Source organism: Lissotriton vulgaris, chromosome 5 (assembly GCF_964263255.1).
Source record: "Lissotriton vulgaris chromosome 5, aLisVul1.2, whole genome shotgun sequence".
Taxonomy (NCBI): domain Eukaryota; kingdom Metazoa; phylum Chordata; class Amphibia; order Caudata; family Salamandridae; genus Lissotriton; species Lissotriton vulgaris.
The window spans coordinates 1,837,491,263-1,837,511,567 of NC_141693.1; the positions used below are offsets into that span (position 1 = coordinate 1,837,491,263).

The following is a 20,305-nucleotide window of genomic DNA, read 5'->3' on the forward strand; positions in this document are numbered from 1 at the left end:
TCAGGTACAAGAATACACACATAACAGCTTGATACGACAGGAGTTTGATCTCATACAGCAGAAATATGAATGCTTGGGTATAACTGCTAAATATTTCTTTCCAATTTTAAAGGCTCCAGTAGGATCTTTGAAGGATGCATTTAAAACAATATACAGTGAGCAGCACTGTATCCTAAGAGGCCCACTAAAGAAAGCTTTTTTAAGCCAGGCAAGAAATTCCTTGGGCAAGACTGGTACACCTGCAGATAAAATAATGTAATCCTACCTGAAATACGTTATCAAGCGTCACAAGATGCAGATTGTTGCAATTACAAAAAGGAGTCCTTACTGCATCGGATATGCATTTGCCCAGCACTGCTACAGTCTCTACAGAAACTACTAAATAATATCTTTCAGACAAAGGGAACACAAACATGTATAGAAGCAGTGGAGGCGCGATTCCTTCGCACGGTTCCATCAGAACTATCCAGATTTGGTAAATTCGTGCAGGTGCAAGAACGGCCTAAAAGAAGCAAAGTCTCAATGTGTCAACAAGAACTCGGCCTCCTAACTTGTGCAATGTCAAGGTCATCTAGCTTGGCACAAAGCTTTTTTGTACACCTTAAGTCATCCAGTTTGGCTCCCAAGAGAGGCCATCACTGATGGAACAAAATGACAGTTCCAGCGAAAGCTGACACTTTTATTGCACTAGAGCATCACTGACCTCCCACCTTTTTATTTTCCTTGCACTTTTTTGCACGAGTTAATGTCACTGAAGCTTGTCCTTCAGAGCAGAAGTCATGACACCAAGGATGAGAAGCCAAACCACGCTCTGATAGGGTCATGTCGTCTGTCTAAAATCACGCACACAGGCATTTATTTGCTCTTCTGTAAATCTTTTGTCACTTAGGGGCCTATTAGGATGGCGGACGGACCTGCGTCCGTCTGCCACCCCAGAGGAGGAGGGACCGTCCGCAGGGGCTGCAGCGGTCCCTCCGTGCTAATTAGGATGTGACCTGGCGGTCACATCCTTTGTTTACCTTTGCATGCACGAAGCTGCAGGCACCGCGTGGTGCCTGCCGCTTCGGGCACCCCCTTCACCCCTGGGGGCATCCAACGGGCCCCCGAAGACAACACCGTATGCCTTTCCACGGCGTAAATGCTGCAGTGGAAAGGCATATGACCGCAGCTATCCTAATATGGCTGGCGGTGTCTGATAGACACCGCCAGCCATGTTAGAGCTTTTCCGCCGCAGTCGGAAGGCGACTGCGGCGGAAAAGCGGCGGACGGAAAATAGATTCCCCAGCCATCCTAATCTGGCGGGGGGGGTCTTTTTCCAGTCCGCAGCGGATGATCCGCATCCTCCGGTCTGGCAGTGGCTTCCGCCGTCCCGGAGGATGCGGATTATCCACAATCATAATCGGCCCCTTAGTCCAGCTCCCAGAGAAGCAGCCTTTGATGGAACAAAACGAAAGGCTCAATGAAATCTGACACTAGCATTGCATTTCATTTCTCATCCTTACAGCTTCGATCCTGGCTGACATGCTCCGACAGGCTCACTGTGCAGGGAGATCTCCTTTAGTCTGTCTAAAAGAAATTATCCATAGACATTCCATTTGCTCTTTTGTAAATATGCGGTCTATTAATTCAGCTCCCAGAGAAGCAGCCTTTGAAGGAATAAAACGAAAGGTTCAATGAAATCTGACACTAGCATTGCATTCTACTCCCCATCTCTACAGCTTAGAACCTTGCACTTGATTTTTGCGCTTCTTGCACGCGTTGTCTCTGAATTTGGTCCTATTGAGCAGATGTCATGGTATCAAGGAGGAACAACCCCACTCTGCCAATTAAGGTTTAGCGTGGACGGAGATTTCTTGTAAATCTTCTGACTCTTAGTTCAGCTCTCAAAGAAGCAGCCTCTGTTGGGAAAAAATGAAAGGCTCAAACAAATCTGACACGAGGATTGCACGTTATGCCCATCTTTCCAGCTCAGATCCGTGCTCTTTGGACTTTACGTCACACACTTCTTTGCACACGTAGGTGTCTCTGAATTTGGTCCCTTAGAGCAGATGTTATGATATTATTGAGGAACAGCCCCACTCTGCTTAGGCAGGTTTAGAATGTAGGGAGAAATCTGGCTGGGTGGGTCCTTCTTCCAGCGTAGACGTCTATTGACCTAGTCTTTTACTTTTGCTCTTTTTGTACAGTTAAAAGTTAGTGGACCGAGCATCTTAGAACAGTGAACACGACGCTAAGAGGAAAAGTTTTAATGGTGCCGTCCACCAGTCGAATTTGCAATTTTAAGCATAAAAATTGGACATGATTTTTTTATTTGTTTTTCTATATGTTATTGAGGATTTTATTATTATGCAATTTTAGGCCCATATAATGTTTGAAAATTAAATAATGAAAACAGAACTTTTAAAACTATACCGTAGCACATTGCTTAGATAACTGTATTCTGTTTGCATTTTTTTTGTAATTTCTGTATTTATCGAGAAGGAATTACAATGATTTTAATCAATCGTCAATAAAAATGTATTTCTTCATCTACAAGGTTCTAGTACTCAGAAAAAGTGAAAGTCATATCAGGGAAATTATTTTATCTACAGATCTAAAGGTACAAGACAGGGCTTCAGCCTAAGGATTATAACGAGTAACTCTTACGCAAGGGCTGGTGCAGCCAAGTGAAGCAGGAATGTCAGCACAAAACAATGGGGCGCTGAAAGACTCAGTTTCCACAGTGACCCATCTAAGAAAAAACTGAATTTACAGAATGATAGGGTATTATAAGAATAGAGAGCTAAGGATAAGTCGAGTATTGAAAGCGCCCAATCAAAAAGGTAATTTATGGTTATAAATCCCTTTGTAAAAAGGAGGAGGGATTGGATAAACAATATAGTCCGGATCTGGCAAAACAGAAGAGTAAACAGAGCCTCGCCCACCATCGAAAGGGGTGAGATTCTTACCTCTGGTCAGATCATACAGTGCATGTGGACTGGTGAGTACGGAATGAATTAGAAGCTTACCGATGCATTGCACATGGTGTCTTAAACTTTAACGTTGGCTCTTGCTGGGCTTGGGATTGTGGTGGCTGCAGCTTGATTTCCCGAGTGAAGCAGGTTTGCTGAGTTTAGAGGCGTGCCATAGCTGTGTTTTGATTGTCCTGGCTCGGAGACTGCCCTGGAGTAGCGGGCCCTGAGTAGGCGCACTCAGTCAACTCAAGCACGAATGTTGTATGGTTTCGTTTAATTTAGGTTTTATTAAAAGAGCAAATGCCCAAAGGTTTCCTGGCGCGGATACTGAGATCTGGACACATCTGAGCCGGAACGGTTAAAATGAAACCATTGTGAGAGCTTTTCTAAGGGGCACCAGGCGGTTTTGTGCTCTGAGTGAGAAGGGCAGAGTGTTCCGTGCTTTCGTTCTCCCATCCTGGCTTTCCTGAATTAGAAAAGCAGCGCAGAGAAGCCTGGATGTCGTAGACAGTGAGAGCGGCCCCTCCCTTGCAGCGCAGGCACTGAGCTGTGGCATTCCTTTATCCTGAGGTTGCCTTTGCTCGACTTTGAACCACAGGCGCTGGTTTTGTCTGCTGGTTTTAGCAGCACTTTACTGGGTTCGCTCAGAGGACTCGGCACAGAGAGGGTTCATGAACTCTGAAGATAATCCCGAGTTCTGCGGCTTTGGCAGATTGACAGCTGTCGTCACTGAATCCATCTCTCTATCTAGGTTATCTGTAAATCCCGAATCTCATGCACGCACGATGACGTGCTCTAAAACCACGAACTGTGCATACTGCCGCTCTACGAGGGGGCAGGCAACAGCTTTTACATTTGATTTTAAAAGCCCCTGAGGCAGGACTCCAGCACATCTTCTCGGGGGGCTGCCTTGGATCAATGGGGGGGTTCTCTCAGGGTGTGTGATGACCCCATGGTTCAGTGTTTCTGACCCATGGCAGATCACCTGCTGACACAGACGATGCAGGCACTGGCTGGGGAAATACAGACAGCAAAACACAGGATCGCAGGACCAATCATGATGTAACTAAATAATGTCCACCTCATTTTCAGAATCATGAAGGTTAGGGCAGACTGTTCGAAATGCTTCCATCAAGGTCCTAAATCCCTTACCTGTGAGAAGAAGGTGCCAGGACTGCAGGATGGGCTTGCTTCCTGTCAGGCTTATCCACAGGTGGATTTCCTTGTTCAGTCTAGGTCAATTTGTCAGTTTAGGAAGCTGTCACTTTGAGTGGCGCAAAAACAGTGACCCAATATTTCTGCATTTGAAGGATAGGGTGTGGCATAATGGCACGAGCTGCTGAGCGACTCTTGACCCTGTCCTAAGGCAGGTCGCTCGCCCTCACCGCACAGCACCACCTGTGTGTTGCTGCCCGCTGCTGCCGCCTGCTGTAAGTTTGAGGCCGCCCAGCCCGTAAGCTCCAACGCTCGCTCTGCCCCTTCTGCCTTGCTTGCCCTGCCTTGTCTGTGCTGCCTCCTCATGCACTGTTTTTTTGCTTATTTCACCTTTACTTACTTTTTTGTATTTGCGTTTTGTATTTGTGCTCCATTATTGTGCCCTTGTTTTGCGTTCTCTATCCCCCGCCCGCTCTACCCTTCGTTTTTTTCCTGCCGCTGCGCCCCCTGCGGTCCCGCCCCCTGCGGTCCAGCCCCCCTGCTCACCCATTCGCCACCCCGCTCCCGCCTCCCAGCTGCTCTCTCTCCCACCTCCCCTCATATGGCAAGCCCGTCTTTGCCCATCCGCGCCTAGACCGCGCCCAGCGCCAGAACCCCTGGCCCCCGCGAAGGCCACGACACCCGCCTACGCTACGATGCCGGCACCCTCCACACACTCAACACCGGACGATCACACACCCGCTACCTAGCCGCCCCAAAGCGCACCCAAGCAGCCTTCCCCTGCCGGAACTGCAGCTTCACCAGCATCCGTTCCACAAACCCACCCACCATGAAAGAACGCAACCTCCTCAGATGCATTCTTCTCAACACTCACTCCGCCCGCAAACACGCCGTTGAACTCTGGGACCTACTCGACTCAACCTCCGCAGACATCGCCTTCCTCACAGAGACCTGGATGAACCCCTCCTCGGCACCCAACATCGCCGTAGCCGTACTGGACGGCTATAAGATCACCGGCAGGGACAGCACCAATGGAATAGGAGGAGGAATCGCCATTGTCCACAGGAACACTCTCAGAGTCTCGACCAACACCGATGACACCCTCAGCACCGCCGAACACCTGCACTTACAGATTCACCTCGTCTACAGACCCCCCCAAACCACGGCCCCAGTTCAGCTACTCCATTGCCGACTTCGTCAGTACACACTCCCTCGCCTCCACAGACTACATCCTCCTCAGGGACCTGAACTTCCACCTCGAGAACAACAACGACACCAACTCCACCACCTTGATCGGCAACCTCGGACTCAGACAACTCATCACAGTCCCCACCCACCCAGCTGGCCAAATGCTTGACCCCATCTTCTCCGCAAGCTCCCACGTCTCCTTCAACCACACCACTGAACTCCACTGGACTGACCATCGCTGCATCCACTTCACCTTTCGTAAACCCACCACACACCACCACCACACCCAACAGATCCCTCGCCGCTGCTGGAACAAAGTCACAGAAGACCAGCTAACCACCACCCTCGCCCGGAGCCCATCCACCGACCCGACACCGCCACCCGCAACCTCAGACAATGGATCAACGAATGCGCCAACACCCTCGCCCCGATCAAGAAACCCTCCAACAGACATACCAACAAGAAAGCCAGCTAGTTCACCGAGGACCTCCAGGCCTCCAAGCAAACCTGCCGAAAGCTAGAGAAGAAATGGCACAGTGAACAGACACAGGACAGCTACACAGCCCACAAGAACGTCACCCTCAGACACCATCACCTCATCAGAGCCGCCAAAAGGGCCTCCTTCAAAGACCGCCTAAAAAACAATGCACGCATCAGCGAAGAGCTCTCCAACATCGTGAAGGAACTCTCTAACTCCAGCTCCAACACCAACAACATCCTACCTTCGCAAGACCTGTGCGACTCCCTCGCCACCTTTTTGCATCGAAAGATCACAGACATCCACAACAGCTTCAACGGCACGACCGCCCCGACAGCCACTGAGACCTCCGTCCCGCGGCCATCATCCGCACCAATCCCCTGCTTTCCCAAGAACTTCCGCTCATCTCCCTGCTCCCGTGCCCAGCAAAGGTCATCAAGAAGACCCTCAACAGACAACTGACCCGCTACCTCGAGGAGAAAAGCATCCTGGACCAGTCCCAATCGGATTCCGCAGCAAACACAGCACCAAAACTGCCATCATCGCCACCACCGATGACATCAGGGCCCTGCTGGACAATGGCGAAACCGCGGCCCTCATCCTCCTGGACCTGTCAGCCGCCTTTGACACAATCTGCCACCACACCCAAAGCACACGCCTCCATGACGCTGGGATCCGAGACAAGGCTGTGGACTGGCCCACCTCCTTCCTCTCCGGCAGAACCCAGAGCGTCCGCCTCCCCCTTTCTGCTCTGAAGCCACCGAGATAATCTGCTGCGTACCCCAGGGCTCAGCCCGACATTGTTCAACATATACATAGCACCGTTCGCCCACGTCGCTTGACTGCACGACCTCAACATCATCTCCTACGCCAATGACACCCAGCTGATCCTCTCCCTCACCAAGGACCCCTTCACCGCCAAAACCAACCTCCACGAATGAATGAAAGCCGTCGCCGAGTGGATGAAGAACTACCATCTAAAGCTAAACTCGGACACGTTAGAAGTCCTCATCCTCGGCTCCACCATTCGGCCTGGAACGACTCCTGGTGGCCGATCACACTGGGAACAGCACCAACACCCACCGACCACGCACGCAACCTGGTGTTTATCCTCGACTCTACTCTCTCCATGACAAAGCAGGTCATCGCCGTCTCGTCCTCCTGCTTCAACACCCTCTGCATGCTCCGCAAGATCTACAAGTGGATTCCCACTGAAACAAGAAGAACGGTCAACCAGGCCCTCGTCAGCAACAGATTGGACTACGGAAACGCCCTCTACGCAGGAGCCTCGGCCAAACTCCTGAAACGACTTCAACGCATTCAGAGCGCCTCTGCATGCCTGATCTTCGACATCCCACGCCGCAGCCACATCACACCCCACCTGAGAGATCTGCACTGGCTCCCTGTCAACAAGAGGATTACCTTAAAACTCCTCACCCACGCACACAAGGCACTACACAACACCGGACCAGCTTACCTCAACAGACGACTCACCTTCTACCCCCCCAACCGCCAGCTCCGCTGACCTCGCTCTCGCCACTGTCCCCCACATCCAAAGAGCGACCTCCGGCGGCAGATCATTCTCTCACCTCGCCGCCAAGACCTGGAACACCCTCCCCATCCTCCAACGGCAGACCCAGGACCTGCTAACCTTCAGAAGAGTTCACAAGACCTGGCTATTCGAGCAGTAGCAGCATCCCCCCCCAGCGCCTTGAGACCCCCACGGGTGAGTAGTGCGCTTTACAAATGCTTTGATTGATTGATTGATTGAATTTGGAGCTGTAGAAGCCAGGTTCGAGTCTTGGTGTCGGCTCAACATCCTGTGATTCTGGGCATATTACTTAATCTCCCAGTGCCTATAATTCAGAGCCTTGATACCCCCACTAGTGATTTGCCGGGCTTTATAAATCCTGGGTTTATCCAGTATTGCAGATATTACAGGGACTGGTAATTCTGAGGTGCCACAAAACTGCGATATTCCACAATATACGCTGGGGAATTAATGTAAAAATGGGTGGTTAGGCACCCAATTCTAGCAGTAATTCATTATTTCAAGGCACTTTTAAACACATTTCCCCAGATTTTTGTAATTGAAATCTCCAGCTGGAAATCATCAGGAGTGTGGTTTCCCGGCACTACTTGTTTTTGCAATTCAGTGCCAGTCTGAAAATGTGTAACCTTCGGAGTGTGAATCAGACCTGTAGCAGACGTGCCAACATTTTAGAAGAGGAAAGTGGGAGATTTAAAAAAAATTCAGTCTGGAGAATGTATTTTCCCCATTGACTTCTATTGAAGAAAAGACAATTTCAGGTGGGAGTCAGACAAAATAAAGACATTTTTGGTTTAAAACATCAGTAGTTTCTCACCTGAATCGAGTCGATTGACATGTATGCTATGCTACAGTGTGATCAGTCCATTGTGGTTGTACAGTAACGCTGTCTACACACAGCTTTACTGTATATCATTTTGGTGCTGCTGCAGAGAGGGAAAACACCCTCTTGCAATCTTCATCATGTCTTTCCAAACAGGCATACAGAAGGTCCCTGAAACACAACCCTTACCATGTGTCAATCCGGCACTGCCATGCATGGACAGGTACTGCTGCACCTCAGAGCTCTGCAGGTGAGAGCTCAGAGCCTGGAACGAGTTGCTCTCCCGCTGCCTCAGCTGCTGCTCCAGGCTTCGGATCCGGTCCATGTGAGACTCCACCAGATCCCTCTAAAAAGGAACGAGAGAGAGTGCTGGTGAGTGCACTCACGTGCATAGTCCATGCCTATCTGTCTCTCTAATGTTAAACTTCCACATACACACAACAATGTGTGTGCACAGTTAGCTCATGCTTGTCTGTATTTAAATACAAGAAAGAATTTGCAAAGACCTCACAGCCTAGATTTACAAAGGAAGGTGACGCAAGGCACCGCAAGTCTTTTAGTGAGATTTACTAAGCAACGCAAAGCCAGCTTGCATGGCTCTGCGTGGCTTAGTAAATCCAGAGTCACGCAAGGTAGAGCAAATCGCTGCCTTGCGTTACTCTGCATTGGGAAGACATTCGTTTCATGGGTGCAGTGTGGGAGTACCCACACATCCACCCATGGGTTTTGCACTTTACCAGAATTTCTAAGGGTAGAATATGTCTATTTATACTCATTATTTCCTCTTTCTAGGTGTGCTGCATTGTGCAGCAAACTTTGAAAGAGGAACATGCCTCTAGGGTTGTATTTGTGCAGGAAGACATCCTTTACTGCACGAAAATAATCCTGCCTGAAATGAAGGTGCACTTGCACCATGGCGCAAAAGTGCCTCTGTGGGCACTAGGTAGCACATAGTGCTCCAGCTCAGTGAGGGAGCAGAAATGCACCATAGCTTAGGAAATATGGCGCGTACCTGCTCTCTCCATTTGATGCAGCGCAGCAGGTTGTCTTGCAAATTTGATTAAATCTGACGCGTACTCTCAGTCACTGCGAGTGAGCGCAGAAATCTGGAGGTCAGTTTGAGCTCTCACTTAGAACAGGCTAAATACCACACCTAGTCATATGGAGTACAACCTGAAATCTGAATGCGACTGTTCACAGCTCTGCTCTAGGCCGTGCTGCTTTTGTTAGTTGTCACACCACTTTAGGGGCCAGGCAACTATTTTACAGATTTTTATTACAATATTATCAGTTTTACAATATATTGATTTTTTCTTATTCCACTGATGTGTTTCCTCCTGTTGTCATTAATATTTAAGGCTGAGTGATGTCAACTGTGTGGTCATCACATAAGGTAATGAGAAAAGCCTTCCTCTGGTATTAGTTCAGCCCCAGAAATACAAGGGTCCTAGTACAAACAAGGCGTGGGTAATAAACACATTGGGGCCCTATTCATAAAGGTAAATGTACAAATGCAGATTTACTCATGTGTAAATATACTCTTGCACTTAGGTATAAATCTATACTTTTGTGCAATTCACCATTTCCAGTGTAGATTTTACCTAAGGGTTGTCTTACATGTCTCCCTCACCTGAAACCAGGGAAGCACATACATCTATGAGTAAATTCAGGAGTCTAAAGTTACTACCATATGTTTTCACTCACAAGTGGGATCTCTACCACTGCGGTGCAGAGCTTACTACAGGGAAGTATAGTAAAAATTACTAGAGTGTGTTATTCTTTAAAATGTATTAAACAGACTTTGATAAAAGTTTTTTAAAAAATTAAATATTCATTATGAAAATATAACGAATAAAATGTAAATATAACGAATAAAATGAAATGCAGAGTTCAACAGGGGTTCAACAGCCTTGCACTCATGGAGGCCCTGCTTGGGGCCCCCAAAGACAGATTTTGGAAAGGAAAGGCCGGCACAGAGAGGCTGTGGGAATCTGCCATTGTAATCCCCTGCCCAAAAGAGCCGGCCGAGGGATTACTGAAGGCTTTCCGAATGGCGGACGGGAGGCCATTCGGAAATCCAATTCGGATTCTCTTCCGACTGACCCCTTCAAAATGGGTCGGTCTGAAATGAATCCGAACAGCCAATTATGAAGCGGTCTGAAAGGATCTGACCGATGGTCGGAGCCGTTTCAGCCCGCATCGTAATCACGACCTAAATTGTAATCTAAGTTGTGTGAAGATCTTCATAGAAAAGGTGGAGGTGGAGCTCTCCCATCGGTGTGTGGATTTTATTTTGTAGTAACGAAGAAGCACCACTGTAGTACCACTTTATGTAGTACAAAATGCGGTTTGCGATTCGGGCCCTAAGCAATTGCTTTGTCAAGGGTTTTTCGTTGGTTGAAAGTCTAAAGTGAGGATAGCATCTTGGGTCTTTGTTCTTACATTTCATGTTTTTTGGCATGAATAGCTTTAAACCTACAATGACCATCAGTCTAGAACAAAAATCATTCAAAATAGACTTTTCTCACATAACAATGCAGGCTGCAACAGGAACACCGAGAGCAGACGCTCGTGGAGAGGACCAGTACCGTAGACCTTTCCTTAGCAAACACAAGAGTACGTAAACCCCATAACATGTGCTTGTTGGTCAAGCCTTTTCTGATCAGTAATATCATTAAATAGAATTTATTTCAGCGTTCATTTTATACCTGTGGAGGTTATGCCACTCCTTTTAGCCCATCCTTCAAGGAATCCAGAAGTCTGGGGCATTCGATGAACATGTCAAGCATTGGGGCTATTTACATCACTAGCAACAACTGCTCAACTTTTACCTACACTTCTTCATTTTTGATTGACTAGTAACTTCTTAGTCGATGTTCATGCAGCACAAATAGAGTTTGCAAGTTGGTACTTTGAATAGATACACTGACCACCACTGTTGGTCATCAACAGGACAGTTTCATTCTGGCACACAATCCCTTTGACAAACAGCGTATTCACAGACACTGCTTTGAAACATGCATGTACACACAAAGGCTCCTGCCTGCCTTCTCATGACACCCAATGTCTATGTGCGTACACACACATACACACATAGAAGCCCCCACCTTGCCTCACCCGCAAACCTATGGGGAGGCATCAAAACACCTTAGCAGCAAAAACCCAGCAGTGCAGGCAGCTCTGCACGGTGACTGCAATCTTCTCAAGTATCTACTGCGGAGTCCTTGAGCGCGCTGCAGATGGAGGGTGACCGCGCTTCACAGTTCAAGGTAACCGACAATAGAACGCACGTGCTGTGATCATGTGATACAAACCTGGATAACTCGACCTTCATGCAAAGGTCATCTTCTGAGATTCCTTTGTGAGCACTATCCTCCACTCCAGGGTTCTCGAGGACATTCAAGTAGCGGGGGCACAAGACAGAAGTGTCGGATTTGTCCTTTACTTTAGCGCTGTGTCTACATGTACATCCTCGCGGAGCAAATGCATATGGACATACACCCACACGTACACATTCATCCATTGCTTATATTCACTGTGTACATGTTCACCGGCACGCAGCTAATGCAGACACACACACTTATTCATCTATTACTTACGCTAAGAGTGTAGCTATGCATACGCAAACAGCTAATGCAAAGCCACACACCCACACACAAAAACATTTATTGCTTATGCTGAGAGTATACATCTACATATGTATGTATGCAGCTAACGCAAACAATCACAAACCCACATATACACTCATTCATCCATCACTTAGGCTCAGTGTGTACATGTACCTTAAGCACACAGCAAATGCATACATGCACGCTCATTCCTCCATTACTTTTAGTGAGGAATAGGATGAATTGTGTGGTGTGGCTGAAAGACCTCACTGTCTAATATACTACCATCCCTTTCCAGGACCAGTCAGGCTTTGTTTGACAAACCTTAGCTCAACCCTGGGCAACTGTGGCTTCGAGCGGACAGGCTTCAACAAAAGAACAAATGTAAGGTATTTAAACAGCCCCAAAACAATTAAAGAAGAAACACGACTATCAAGAAATCAGACAGTTTATAAAAATATACTGTATTTTTATGGATTTAAGGAAATCAAAATGAAAATCATCCACTGGAGGGTTCAGATGTAGATTTTTAAAAGAAACAATAGAACAAGACTTTTCACTGAACCGCAAACAAGCATTAGCAAATTCAACTAATTTGATACTTAGAACATTTTTCAATAAAAAGTTATATTTAGGTTGCAGGTAATAACTTTGGGTTACTTTAGGTGGCCTACTCAGGCAGGGAGCAAGTCAGGGAGCAAACACAAGGAGATAACGGACAGAGCGTTGAAACATTTCAGACACTAACCCCCAGTCACAGATCTGGGTTGAATACATCGTTCTTTAGCTCACTTCGCCACCGAAGTTCAGACCCAGCCATATGCAAATTAGTCTTGGCCCTATGCCTCATGGAACAGTCCAGCCCAAATTGACAAGCCAGGTCTTGCCTGGACCGGAAACCAGCATCCTGGGACCAATTTCGGGGTAACACCCCTTATCAGCCAGGATAACTTGAATCCAGTGGCAGGGAGACCAAAAAGGTCTGAGGAAACGACTACCTTCAGAAGAAAACCCGTCTCTAGTCCAGTTCTGGCGTAAGTGGCCACTTAGCATTGACTTCTACAAAATGGTCCCAAAGCAAGTGATACAGGATGCTGAAGAAGCTCAATTAGGCTGAAGAAGCCATTTGATCGAGGGGGGTCTTCCTCTGTCCCAGTTTCAGGTGGAGCAACTTTGGCCACAGGGGTCAATGCTCCCAAAACCCTCTGTGGTTCAGTAAAAGCCCAGTCGCCACCGGACTACTGGTCGCAGGGCATACCATAAATCAGCATTTCCTTTCTTTTGGCGGTAACTCTACTTCTGGGCGACCAAACTGCACTCCGATAACTCTCCAGGTTCCAGCAGACTCGGTGCAATATTGAGAGTAGGGTCTCGGTCTCCCGGGCTGCGCTTTGATAAGGACTAGTAATCTGGCTACTAACTCGCCTAGGCAGGCTTCCTCAGCTTTTGTGGCCCTGTGCTGCTAACAGGAAGTCAGCCAACTGACTCTTGGAGTCTCTGCTCGGGGGACGAACTCTCCACAAGCAGGACACAACAGGACCAGTCCTTTCTTCACTAGCCCAAGAAGCATCAGGTGCAGTCCAGTCTTGCTACCAGGTTCAAAGCCACCTCAGCAGTTCATCTTCTGTCCTCTTCTCCAGTACAAATGAGATCTGAGTTCTAGGGGCAAAGGGGGCACTTTTAAGCCCAAAAGGTGCCCTTATGGGAGATCACTCACTAGCCAATGGGCTACCTCGTTCGCTTCTGGCTTATGACAACTTCCTGTGAAGTCTAGCATCTAGCTATCCCAGAGTTCTCTATCCTACCCACTCCCAAGATGGCTGAACCCTTCTCTTGGTGTGTGGAGTTTGGCAGTCTGCCCTAGAGGTGTGGCTACCTGGAAGCTACGTACCCAAGGAACAACCAGTTTGGCCAGTGTTTTCCCCTCTCTGTCCCGATGCCAACCAGTCTACCCAGACAAAAAAGCATCCCCTCTCAATGATATTCACTATTTACCTTTCGAAGGCAATTTCCCCTTTGAAGCTCGCCTTTGGGCTCACACCTTGAATGGCTTCCTGCCAGGAGGAAGTAACACCTCCCCCGGCTGCACCCCTCTATTGCCACCTGTCCTGGGAGTAATATACACGTCTCCGCAGGCAGACAGAAGGCTGTCTTGTGGCAAGCATCTGCAGGTGGCCTATGGAAAACTTTGGCCACGGAGTGGTTTTGAAAAGTTGCATGTAGCAAACATTTACGTTTAATGCGACCTAAACATAAATAACGAGTTGTTTGATACCTTGCAGAACTAACTTTAGTAGTCCTGTTCAAAAGTTAACACAGCTGAGTTGTCAGCGTGGAGCTCTGTACTGGCCAGTCGTGCTTCTAGGCTGTCTCACAGTAAAACCAACAATTGCAAGTTTTTACTGTCAGAACATGTAAAACAAATGGATGTTGCACCCTGCCTTAATACATGATCGGCCTGCTGTAGAGGTGACTTATATACATTCAAAAGGGAGGTTTAGGGTTTGGCTTGGTTTTAAATGGCAAAGTCAAGTTTGCAGTTTCTAACTGCTCTACCAATCTGCAGTAAAAACAATGAGGTGATAGATGGAATGCTTGAATTAACTTCAGCCCCTGGCAATCACTTTGGGCTGCATCCCATTCTATGTTTTTTTTGCGCAACATGCCACCTCAGTTTGGAGCCCGCCATATGCACATCAGCCTTGCCCCTTCTCTTCATGGAAACAGTCCAGCCCAAACTGTCAGGCCAGGTCCTCCCTTATCCAGAAAACAGAAACAACACAGGACCAGTTTGCCCTTGTTATGGGCTCTTCAGTCGGGGATAGCTTGGTTCCAGTGGAAGAGAGCCTGAATCCCAATCCAACGTGTTTTGCCCACCATCCCACCTCAGTTTGCCAAATGCAAATCAATCTTGACCCTTTTTTGTCATGGGAACAGTCCAGCCCAAACTGCCAGGCCAGGTCCTCTTTGAACCAGAACAGAAGCAGCCCATGACCGGTTTCGTCCTGGTTATGGGCTTTTCAGCGAGGTATAGGTTGGTTTCAGTGGCACAGTGAGGGCATCAAATGCAAAACAACAAGGTGATGGATGGAATGCTTAAATTAATCTCAGCCATTGGCATGGGAACCTGGCCTGTCTTATCAAAATGGCTGCCATTTCAGGTAGTCTAAGAGAACCGAGCAGTAAAGGCCTGTTGCACTTAAAAACCCAAGCACTGTGGAAACAACAAACCCTACACCACACTTTATCTGGCTATGTTGTCTAAATTCGTAACACACTACCTCCTGATCCGAGACTGCCACAAGACTTTCTGCACTCTAGAAAAGAGCTCAAAATATCCTTTTTAAAGATATATCTCACCGATGAATGATTCACATCCATAGGTCAATAAAGCAATCGGTGACCTAGCTCCACAACCACAACACCATGCGATAGGGATTTCAGAGACCTCCAAAAACGTAAGGTAGAATAACATTTGTACAGTGGTCATTCATCAGTTGGGGAATCCTGGAACAGATGTTCATTGTTACCCGACTCAGTGGTGCTCATTTTATCCATCTTGGAAGGATGAAGGATGAAAGGCTGAGTGCACCTGCCGAGATCAGAAACTGTGTCTATTAGGTCTTCCACAAACTCCTGGAGTGGATGCATTCGACCACTAAGCCACCAGACGAGGTAAGATGATCAGCCATGGTGTGGAGAGCCATAGGAGCCTGTTCCAGTGGTCGGCAGCTAGCAGACTAAAATGAGCATGCGTAACCAAGTTTGCTTGGAATCTAGAGTTAGTAGAAGATAACGTGAGCAAGATCTTAAAGAACGAAGAGGTCTTACAAGAATGCACATTGGATTGGTGACCCATCTTGAACACTGCCCTGTGCACCAAACAGAATGATCTAAAAAAGATTCTTTTTTCCTCACTGAGAACCAATAAAGACAGCCAGATTAAGTTTAACTGAAGCAGAATGGGTGAATTCAGAAGCAGATGGAGTCTGATTAATGAGTATTCTGGGCAACCTAAAAAGATAAGGCAGCCGTAATCCATTCAGGATTTTATAGTTACCTGAACCATCATTTTCTTTACTGTCAAGGAGTTGAAAAGGGAGTATTCTTTTCAAGGTTTTCCAAAGGCTAACACTGGAAGATGCATTTCGTTTAATATAAGGATTTAATGAAAGAGATGCCTCTACGATGATGCTGGCTGTTTAGCTGAGAGAAGAATTTAAGTTTTATCAAATTTAACTCTAGAGGGTTATCAGCCAATGATGAGGTGATTTGAAGGTACAGATAGTATCTGGAAGATTGACGTCCAGGAGTTGCCTAGTGTCAGCATAAGAGTAAAACACAAGTCCGCTGGTCAGCAGGGCACTGATACCATGCACTGTAGATTCAAGGTTTGCGTTTTGGGCTATCTACATGGATACTATGTTTTAGGGATAACTAGGGTGTGTTCTAAACTGAGCTTCTCTCAATGATAAAGAGAGACTCTATATGCAGCAGCTTTTGTGGTAATAGAGATAGTATATATTGATCTGTCGCAGTCAGTCACTCCTGCTCTGAGCGTCTCTTCTAGATAAAGGAGAGCTGCATATATGTATCTGGTACTACCCTGATCAACAGTTCTGTATAAAAAGGAGCAGCAAAGTGCCATCTATCACTGCACTGAGCACCTCTCCTAGGTAAAGAGAAGCTGCTTGACTGCATCTGACACTGATCAACTGTTCTGGATAAAGAGAAGCCGCTTCTCTCCTTTTCAACCCAGGTCAAGAAGCTGGTTGGGACCGGCTTTGGCACTCTGAAAGCTCGGAGGAAGTTTCTTCCTCTCCTTCCAAAACCTGCTAAAGAAACGGGTGTCCGCGCCCTGATCTTGACCCCCCTGGACTATGCCAATGCACTGTATGTAGGCTTGACAGGCTACCTCTTGAATAAATTACAGGTTGTCCAAAATTCGGCTGCCACACTGTTGCTGGGGCTATCTAGCAGGTGTAGTGTGCAAGCTTATTTCCGCTCCTTACACTGGCTCCCGGTGGAGTCACAAATAAAATGTAAGAGTTAGGCTATTGCCCATAGGGCTCTTCATGGTTCGGTTCCTGCCTACCTACAGAAGAGGTTTGCTTTCTACAATCCAGTCAGACAGTTGCGGTCCTCTTCCCAACTTCTGGTGCAGACCCCTAGGTTCAAATGCCAAAGTCTCGGTGGGAGTTCCTTTGTGCAGAAAGCTGCTTTGGCATGGAATGCTTTACCCATGGCGCTGCGCGGCATTCAAGATCTTACAATTTAAAAAAAAAAGCTAAAAACCTTTTTCTTCTAGCAATTGCCCTGGTTTATGTCTCCTTTTCCCAAGTACACGCCTGGACACTCGGTCGAGTATCCGTGCGCAAAATAAATTCATATAGCAATCATATAACATAATATCTATCGCAGCACTGAGCACCTGTCCTAGATAAAGAGAAACTGCATGGCCGCAGCTGTCACAGATCACCTGTTCTGGATAAGGAGGAGCTGCGTAGCTGCATCTACCCCTACACTGAGCACCTCTACTAGACAGAGAAGCTTCACGACTGCATCTCACACTATCAGCTTTTTAGCTGCATCTATCACAGCACTCAGCACCTCTCCTAGGTAAAGAGAAGATGCATGATTGCATCTGTCACTGATCGACTGTTCTGAATAAAGAGGAGGTGCTTAGTGGTATTGAACGCTGCACTGAGCACCTGTGGTAGATAAAGAGTGACATCATAGTTTGATGTGTTCCCATCAGCTTCTTCTGCACCAACCACCAACTACCAATCCAAGATAAACTCTGAACAAGTATTCTACAACATGAGGTGATAAAGAGTCTGATACAGTGCCTCACAAACAGGGCACCTCTCAACAGGGTCTGCATACCTATATCATTACCTGTTATTCACTAGTACACTGCACAACGCTCCTTGATAAAAATGTGCTGCACAGGTGGCTTTGTCTACGATTTCATTTTTTGTGGTTAAAGTGGCAGTACTAAGCAAGAGAGATATGTGGTTCTTCCAGGACAATGGATCAATAGTGCAAGCTGATTTTAACCTTTTTTGGATCATGATAAAAAAAAGAGTATGTGCCTCTGTGCTTCAGTTTCCCTGTCTTCCCCATGTAGTTCATTGCCACAGCGCACACAGCAAATTACAGACCGTGAATGTTTAGCAGAAGGGTCCAACTTAAATGCTAAAACCCTTTCTTCTGAGCCGGAGGTTGCATGAAAGAACATCCCTTCAAACATTCCTCATGTGTTCTTCTCTACGGCCTTCACTCTGGTCTAACTGGAGGTAATTAGTGCTTGATTTCTAAAATAAAGACAGCTGTTGCCCAAACCTTCACTCAGAAGCCCTGGGCTAGCGCTATCAGAGGTCGAGGCACCGAATACCACGGTTGTGTAGTTTGGAATCCTCCTCATGCCTCCCTTATCCACTACCAGACACTCCCTGCCCCTTTATGTCACTGTTGCAGGTTCCTGCGTTCTCCCTTTGTGACGGATTTCCGTCTTTCTCTTTCTCATTCTTGCCCCGCTGTGTGTGTTTTTCTGTCGCTTGCTCTCGGAGGAGAAATAAGTGTCGGTCCTCAAAAATGGGTGCGTGTGGACACCATCGGCTCAAATTAAGCACTGCAGGTAATGCTCCGGTCAGCTAGACGTAGTAAGAGACATAAAGTTATATTGCAGGTAGAACACTACAGAGAGACCTACAAAGGGGGAAGGCGATGCAGACAGAGGGGGAACAAAAAGAGGGATAAGAGCAAGACAGAAAAGAAAAGAAAGATGACAATGTAGATGACAAACAAAAGGGGGGAGAGACAAAGTGAGATAACGAGTAAGAGAAGATGGGAGGAAGAGCAGGAAGAGAGACAGTAATAGGAATAAAGAGAGAATGAGGGAGAACAAATAGAGTGAATGAGCAAGACAATCTAAGTAAACAGAAGAAGAGAGCCGAAGGGAGAGAAATAGGAGGCGGAAGTGGGAGAGAGACCACAGAGGAAATAGAGACAGTGAGAGAAATATAAAATGAGGGAGAACGTGGGTGTTAGAATAAGAAACAGGGGTACCTGGCAGCAGGGAGCAATAGTATGAGGAGGAGGGAAAAAGCAAGAGAGGGAGGCGCAGAGCAAATAGCTATAGCGAGTCAGACTCACAGACAGCTTGCCATAACTTTAAAATGAGATTGCCTGCATCGACACCCCGCCCTTCTCCTTATGGTTGCACGTTGTTGTTGCTTCTGTGTACAAAGTGATCCCAGTCCCAGTACTATCCTGTGTAGCGTTCTCCCCAGCCCAGGAGCATGCAAATGAACACGCCATACACAAAGCTCTATATTAGACGTCTTTATTCCTCAGCATAAGATCACACACTGCACTCCCATTGTATTATAACTCTTAACAACCATGCCTTAACACCTCCCAGCAAGGTTTGTAGTTCCTGGTTGAGTTCGCCCAGAAATGCAAGGGTACTAGCGCACATAATCTCATGACACTGCATCCTCACGCTGCATTTAACTCCATTACACGAAGATACACGGCTCATTATTTCATCTCCTCACACAAGGTCCATGTCGACATACGTAGGCAAGTTGCTCATATATTCTTTCACCCTCAACTGAAGCCTATGTTCACACACAGCCCTCATGATGTTCACTACAGGGTAAACAGTCAACAAGTACACGCGTGCACGCACACCTCATGTATGTACACCACATCTGAAACAGTGAACAAGTACGCAGGCACTCGCACTCAACTCATGATATGCACAACACATGTTAAACAGCGAACAAGTCTTTTTTTTTGTGTTGTAATTGCATTGATATAGCGCTTACTACCCCATACAAGGTGTTGAAGCGCTGTTTCTGCAGGTAGCACAGTACTTGGGAACCAATGAAGAATTAGTGGTGAATTAGTGTAGTGAAATATGAAGGCAGTGCGAGTGGTGGATATCTTAGTCAGTTATTTGGATTGAGAACGATAGTGGAGGGATAGAAGCGGGAAAAAAGGTTTGCATTTACATAGTGCCTGCTACCCTGATGGGGCGTTGAAGCGCTTTTTGGTCGAGTAATACGCTACTCTGGAACCCAGAAAGTATTAGTGGTGAATTAGTGTAGTGAAGTATGAAAGTATTTTGAGTAGTGGATATGTTAGTCAGTTATTTTGATTGCAAAAGATAGCAAAGGGATAGAAGAGGGAAAAGGTTTGCATTTATATAGCGCTTGCTACCCCTGATGGTGGTGTTGTGCTTTTTCAGCAAGCAACACGCTACTCCAGAACCCATAAGTGATAAGTGGTGAATTAGTATAGTGTAATATTACATTAATTATCCGCATGTGAGCACACGCACACCTTATGATATGCAAATCAAATTATAAACAGTGGATAAGTATGCAAATCAAGTGCACGAATGCACACCCCTCCGGACGTGCACCGCACAAGTTCAAAAGCGAAAAAGTACACCCTTAGACGCACACGTACCTTTTACAACCTTTGTGTGACATGTTTAAACATCTATGTGGACGCACACCTCAGGAAGTGCAGGACACA

At 46.9% G+C, this 20,305-nt stretch overlaps 1 protein-coding gene across 3 annotated transcripts in view; it reads right to left on the bottom strand.

The window, feature by feature from the left end:
* The window catches only part of TBKBP1 (TBK1 binding protein 1), a 368,191-nt gene that overhangs the window by 189,307 nt on the left and 158,579 nt on the right, over nt 1-20,305 (bottom strand). For all 3 annotated transcript variants that reach the window (XM_086924306.1, XM_086924304.1, XM_086924305.1), the window contains exon 5: nt 8,337-8,493. In XM_086924306.1, the coding sequence (XP_086780432.1) occupies nt 8,337-8,493 (157 nt within the window). The remainder of the gene's footprint in view (nt 1-8,336; nt 8,494-20,305) is intronic.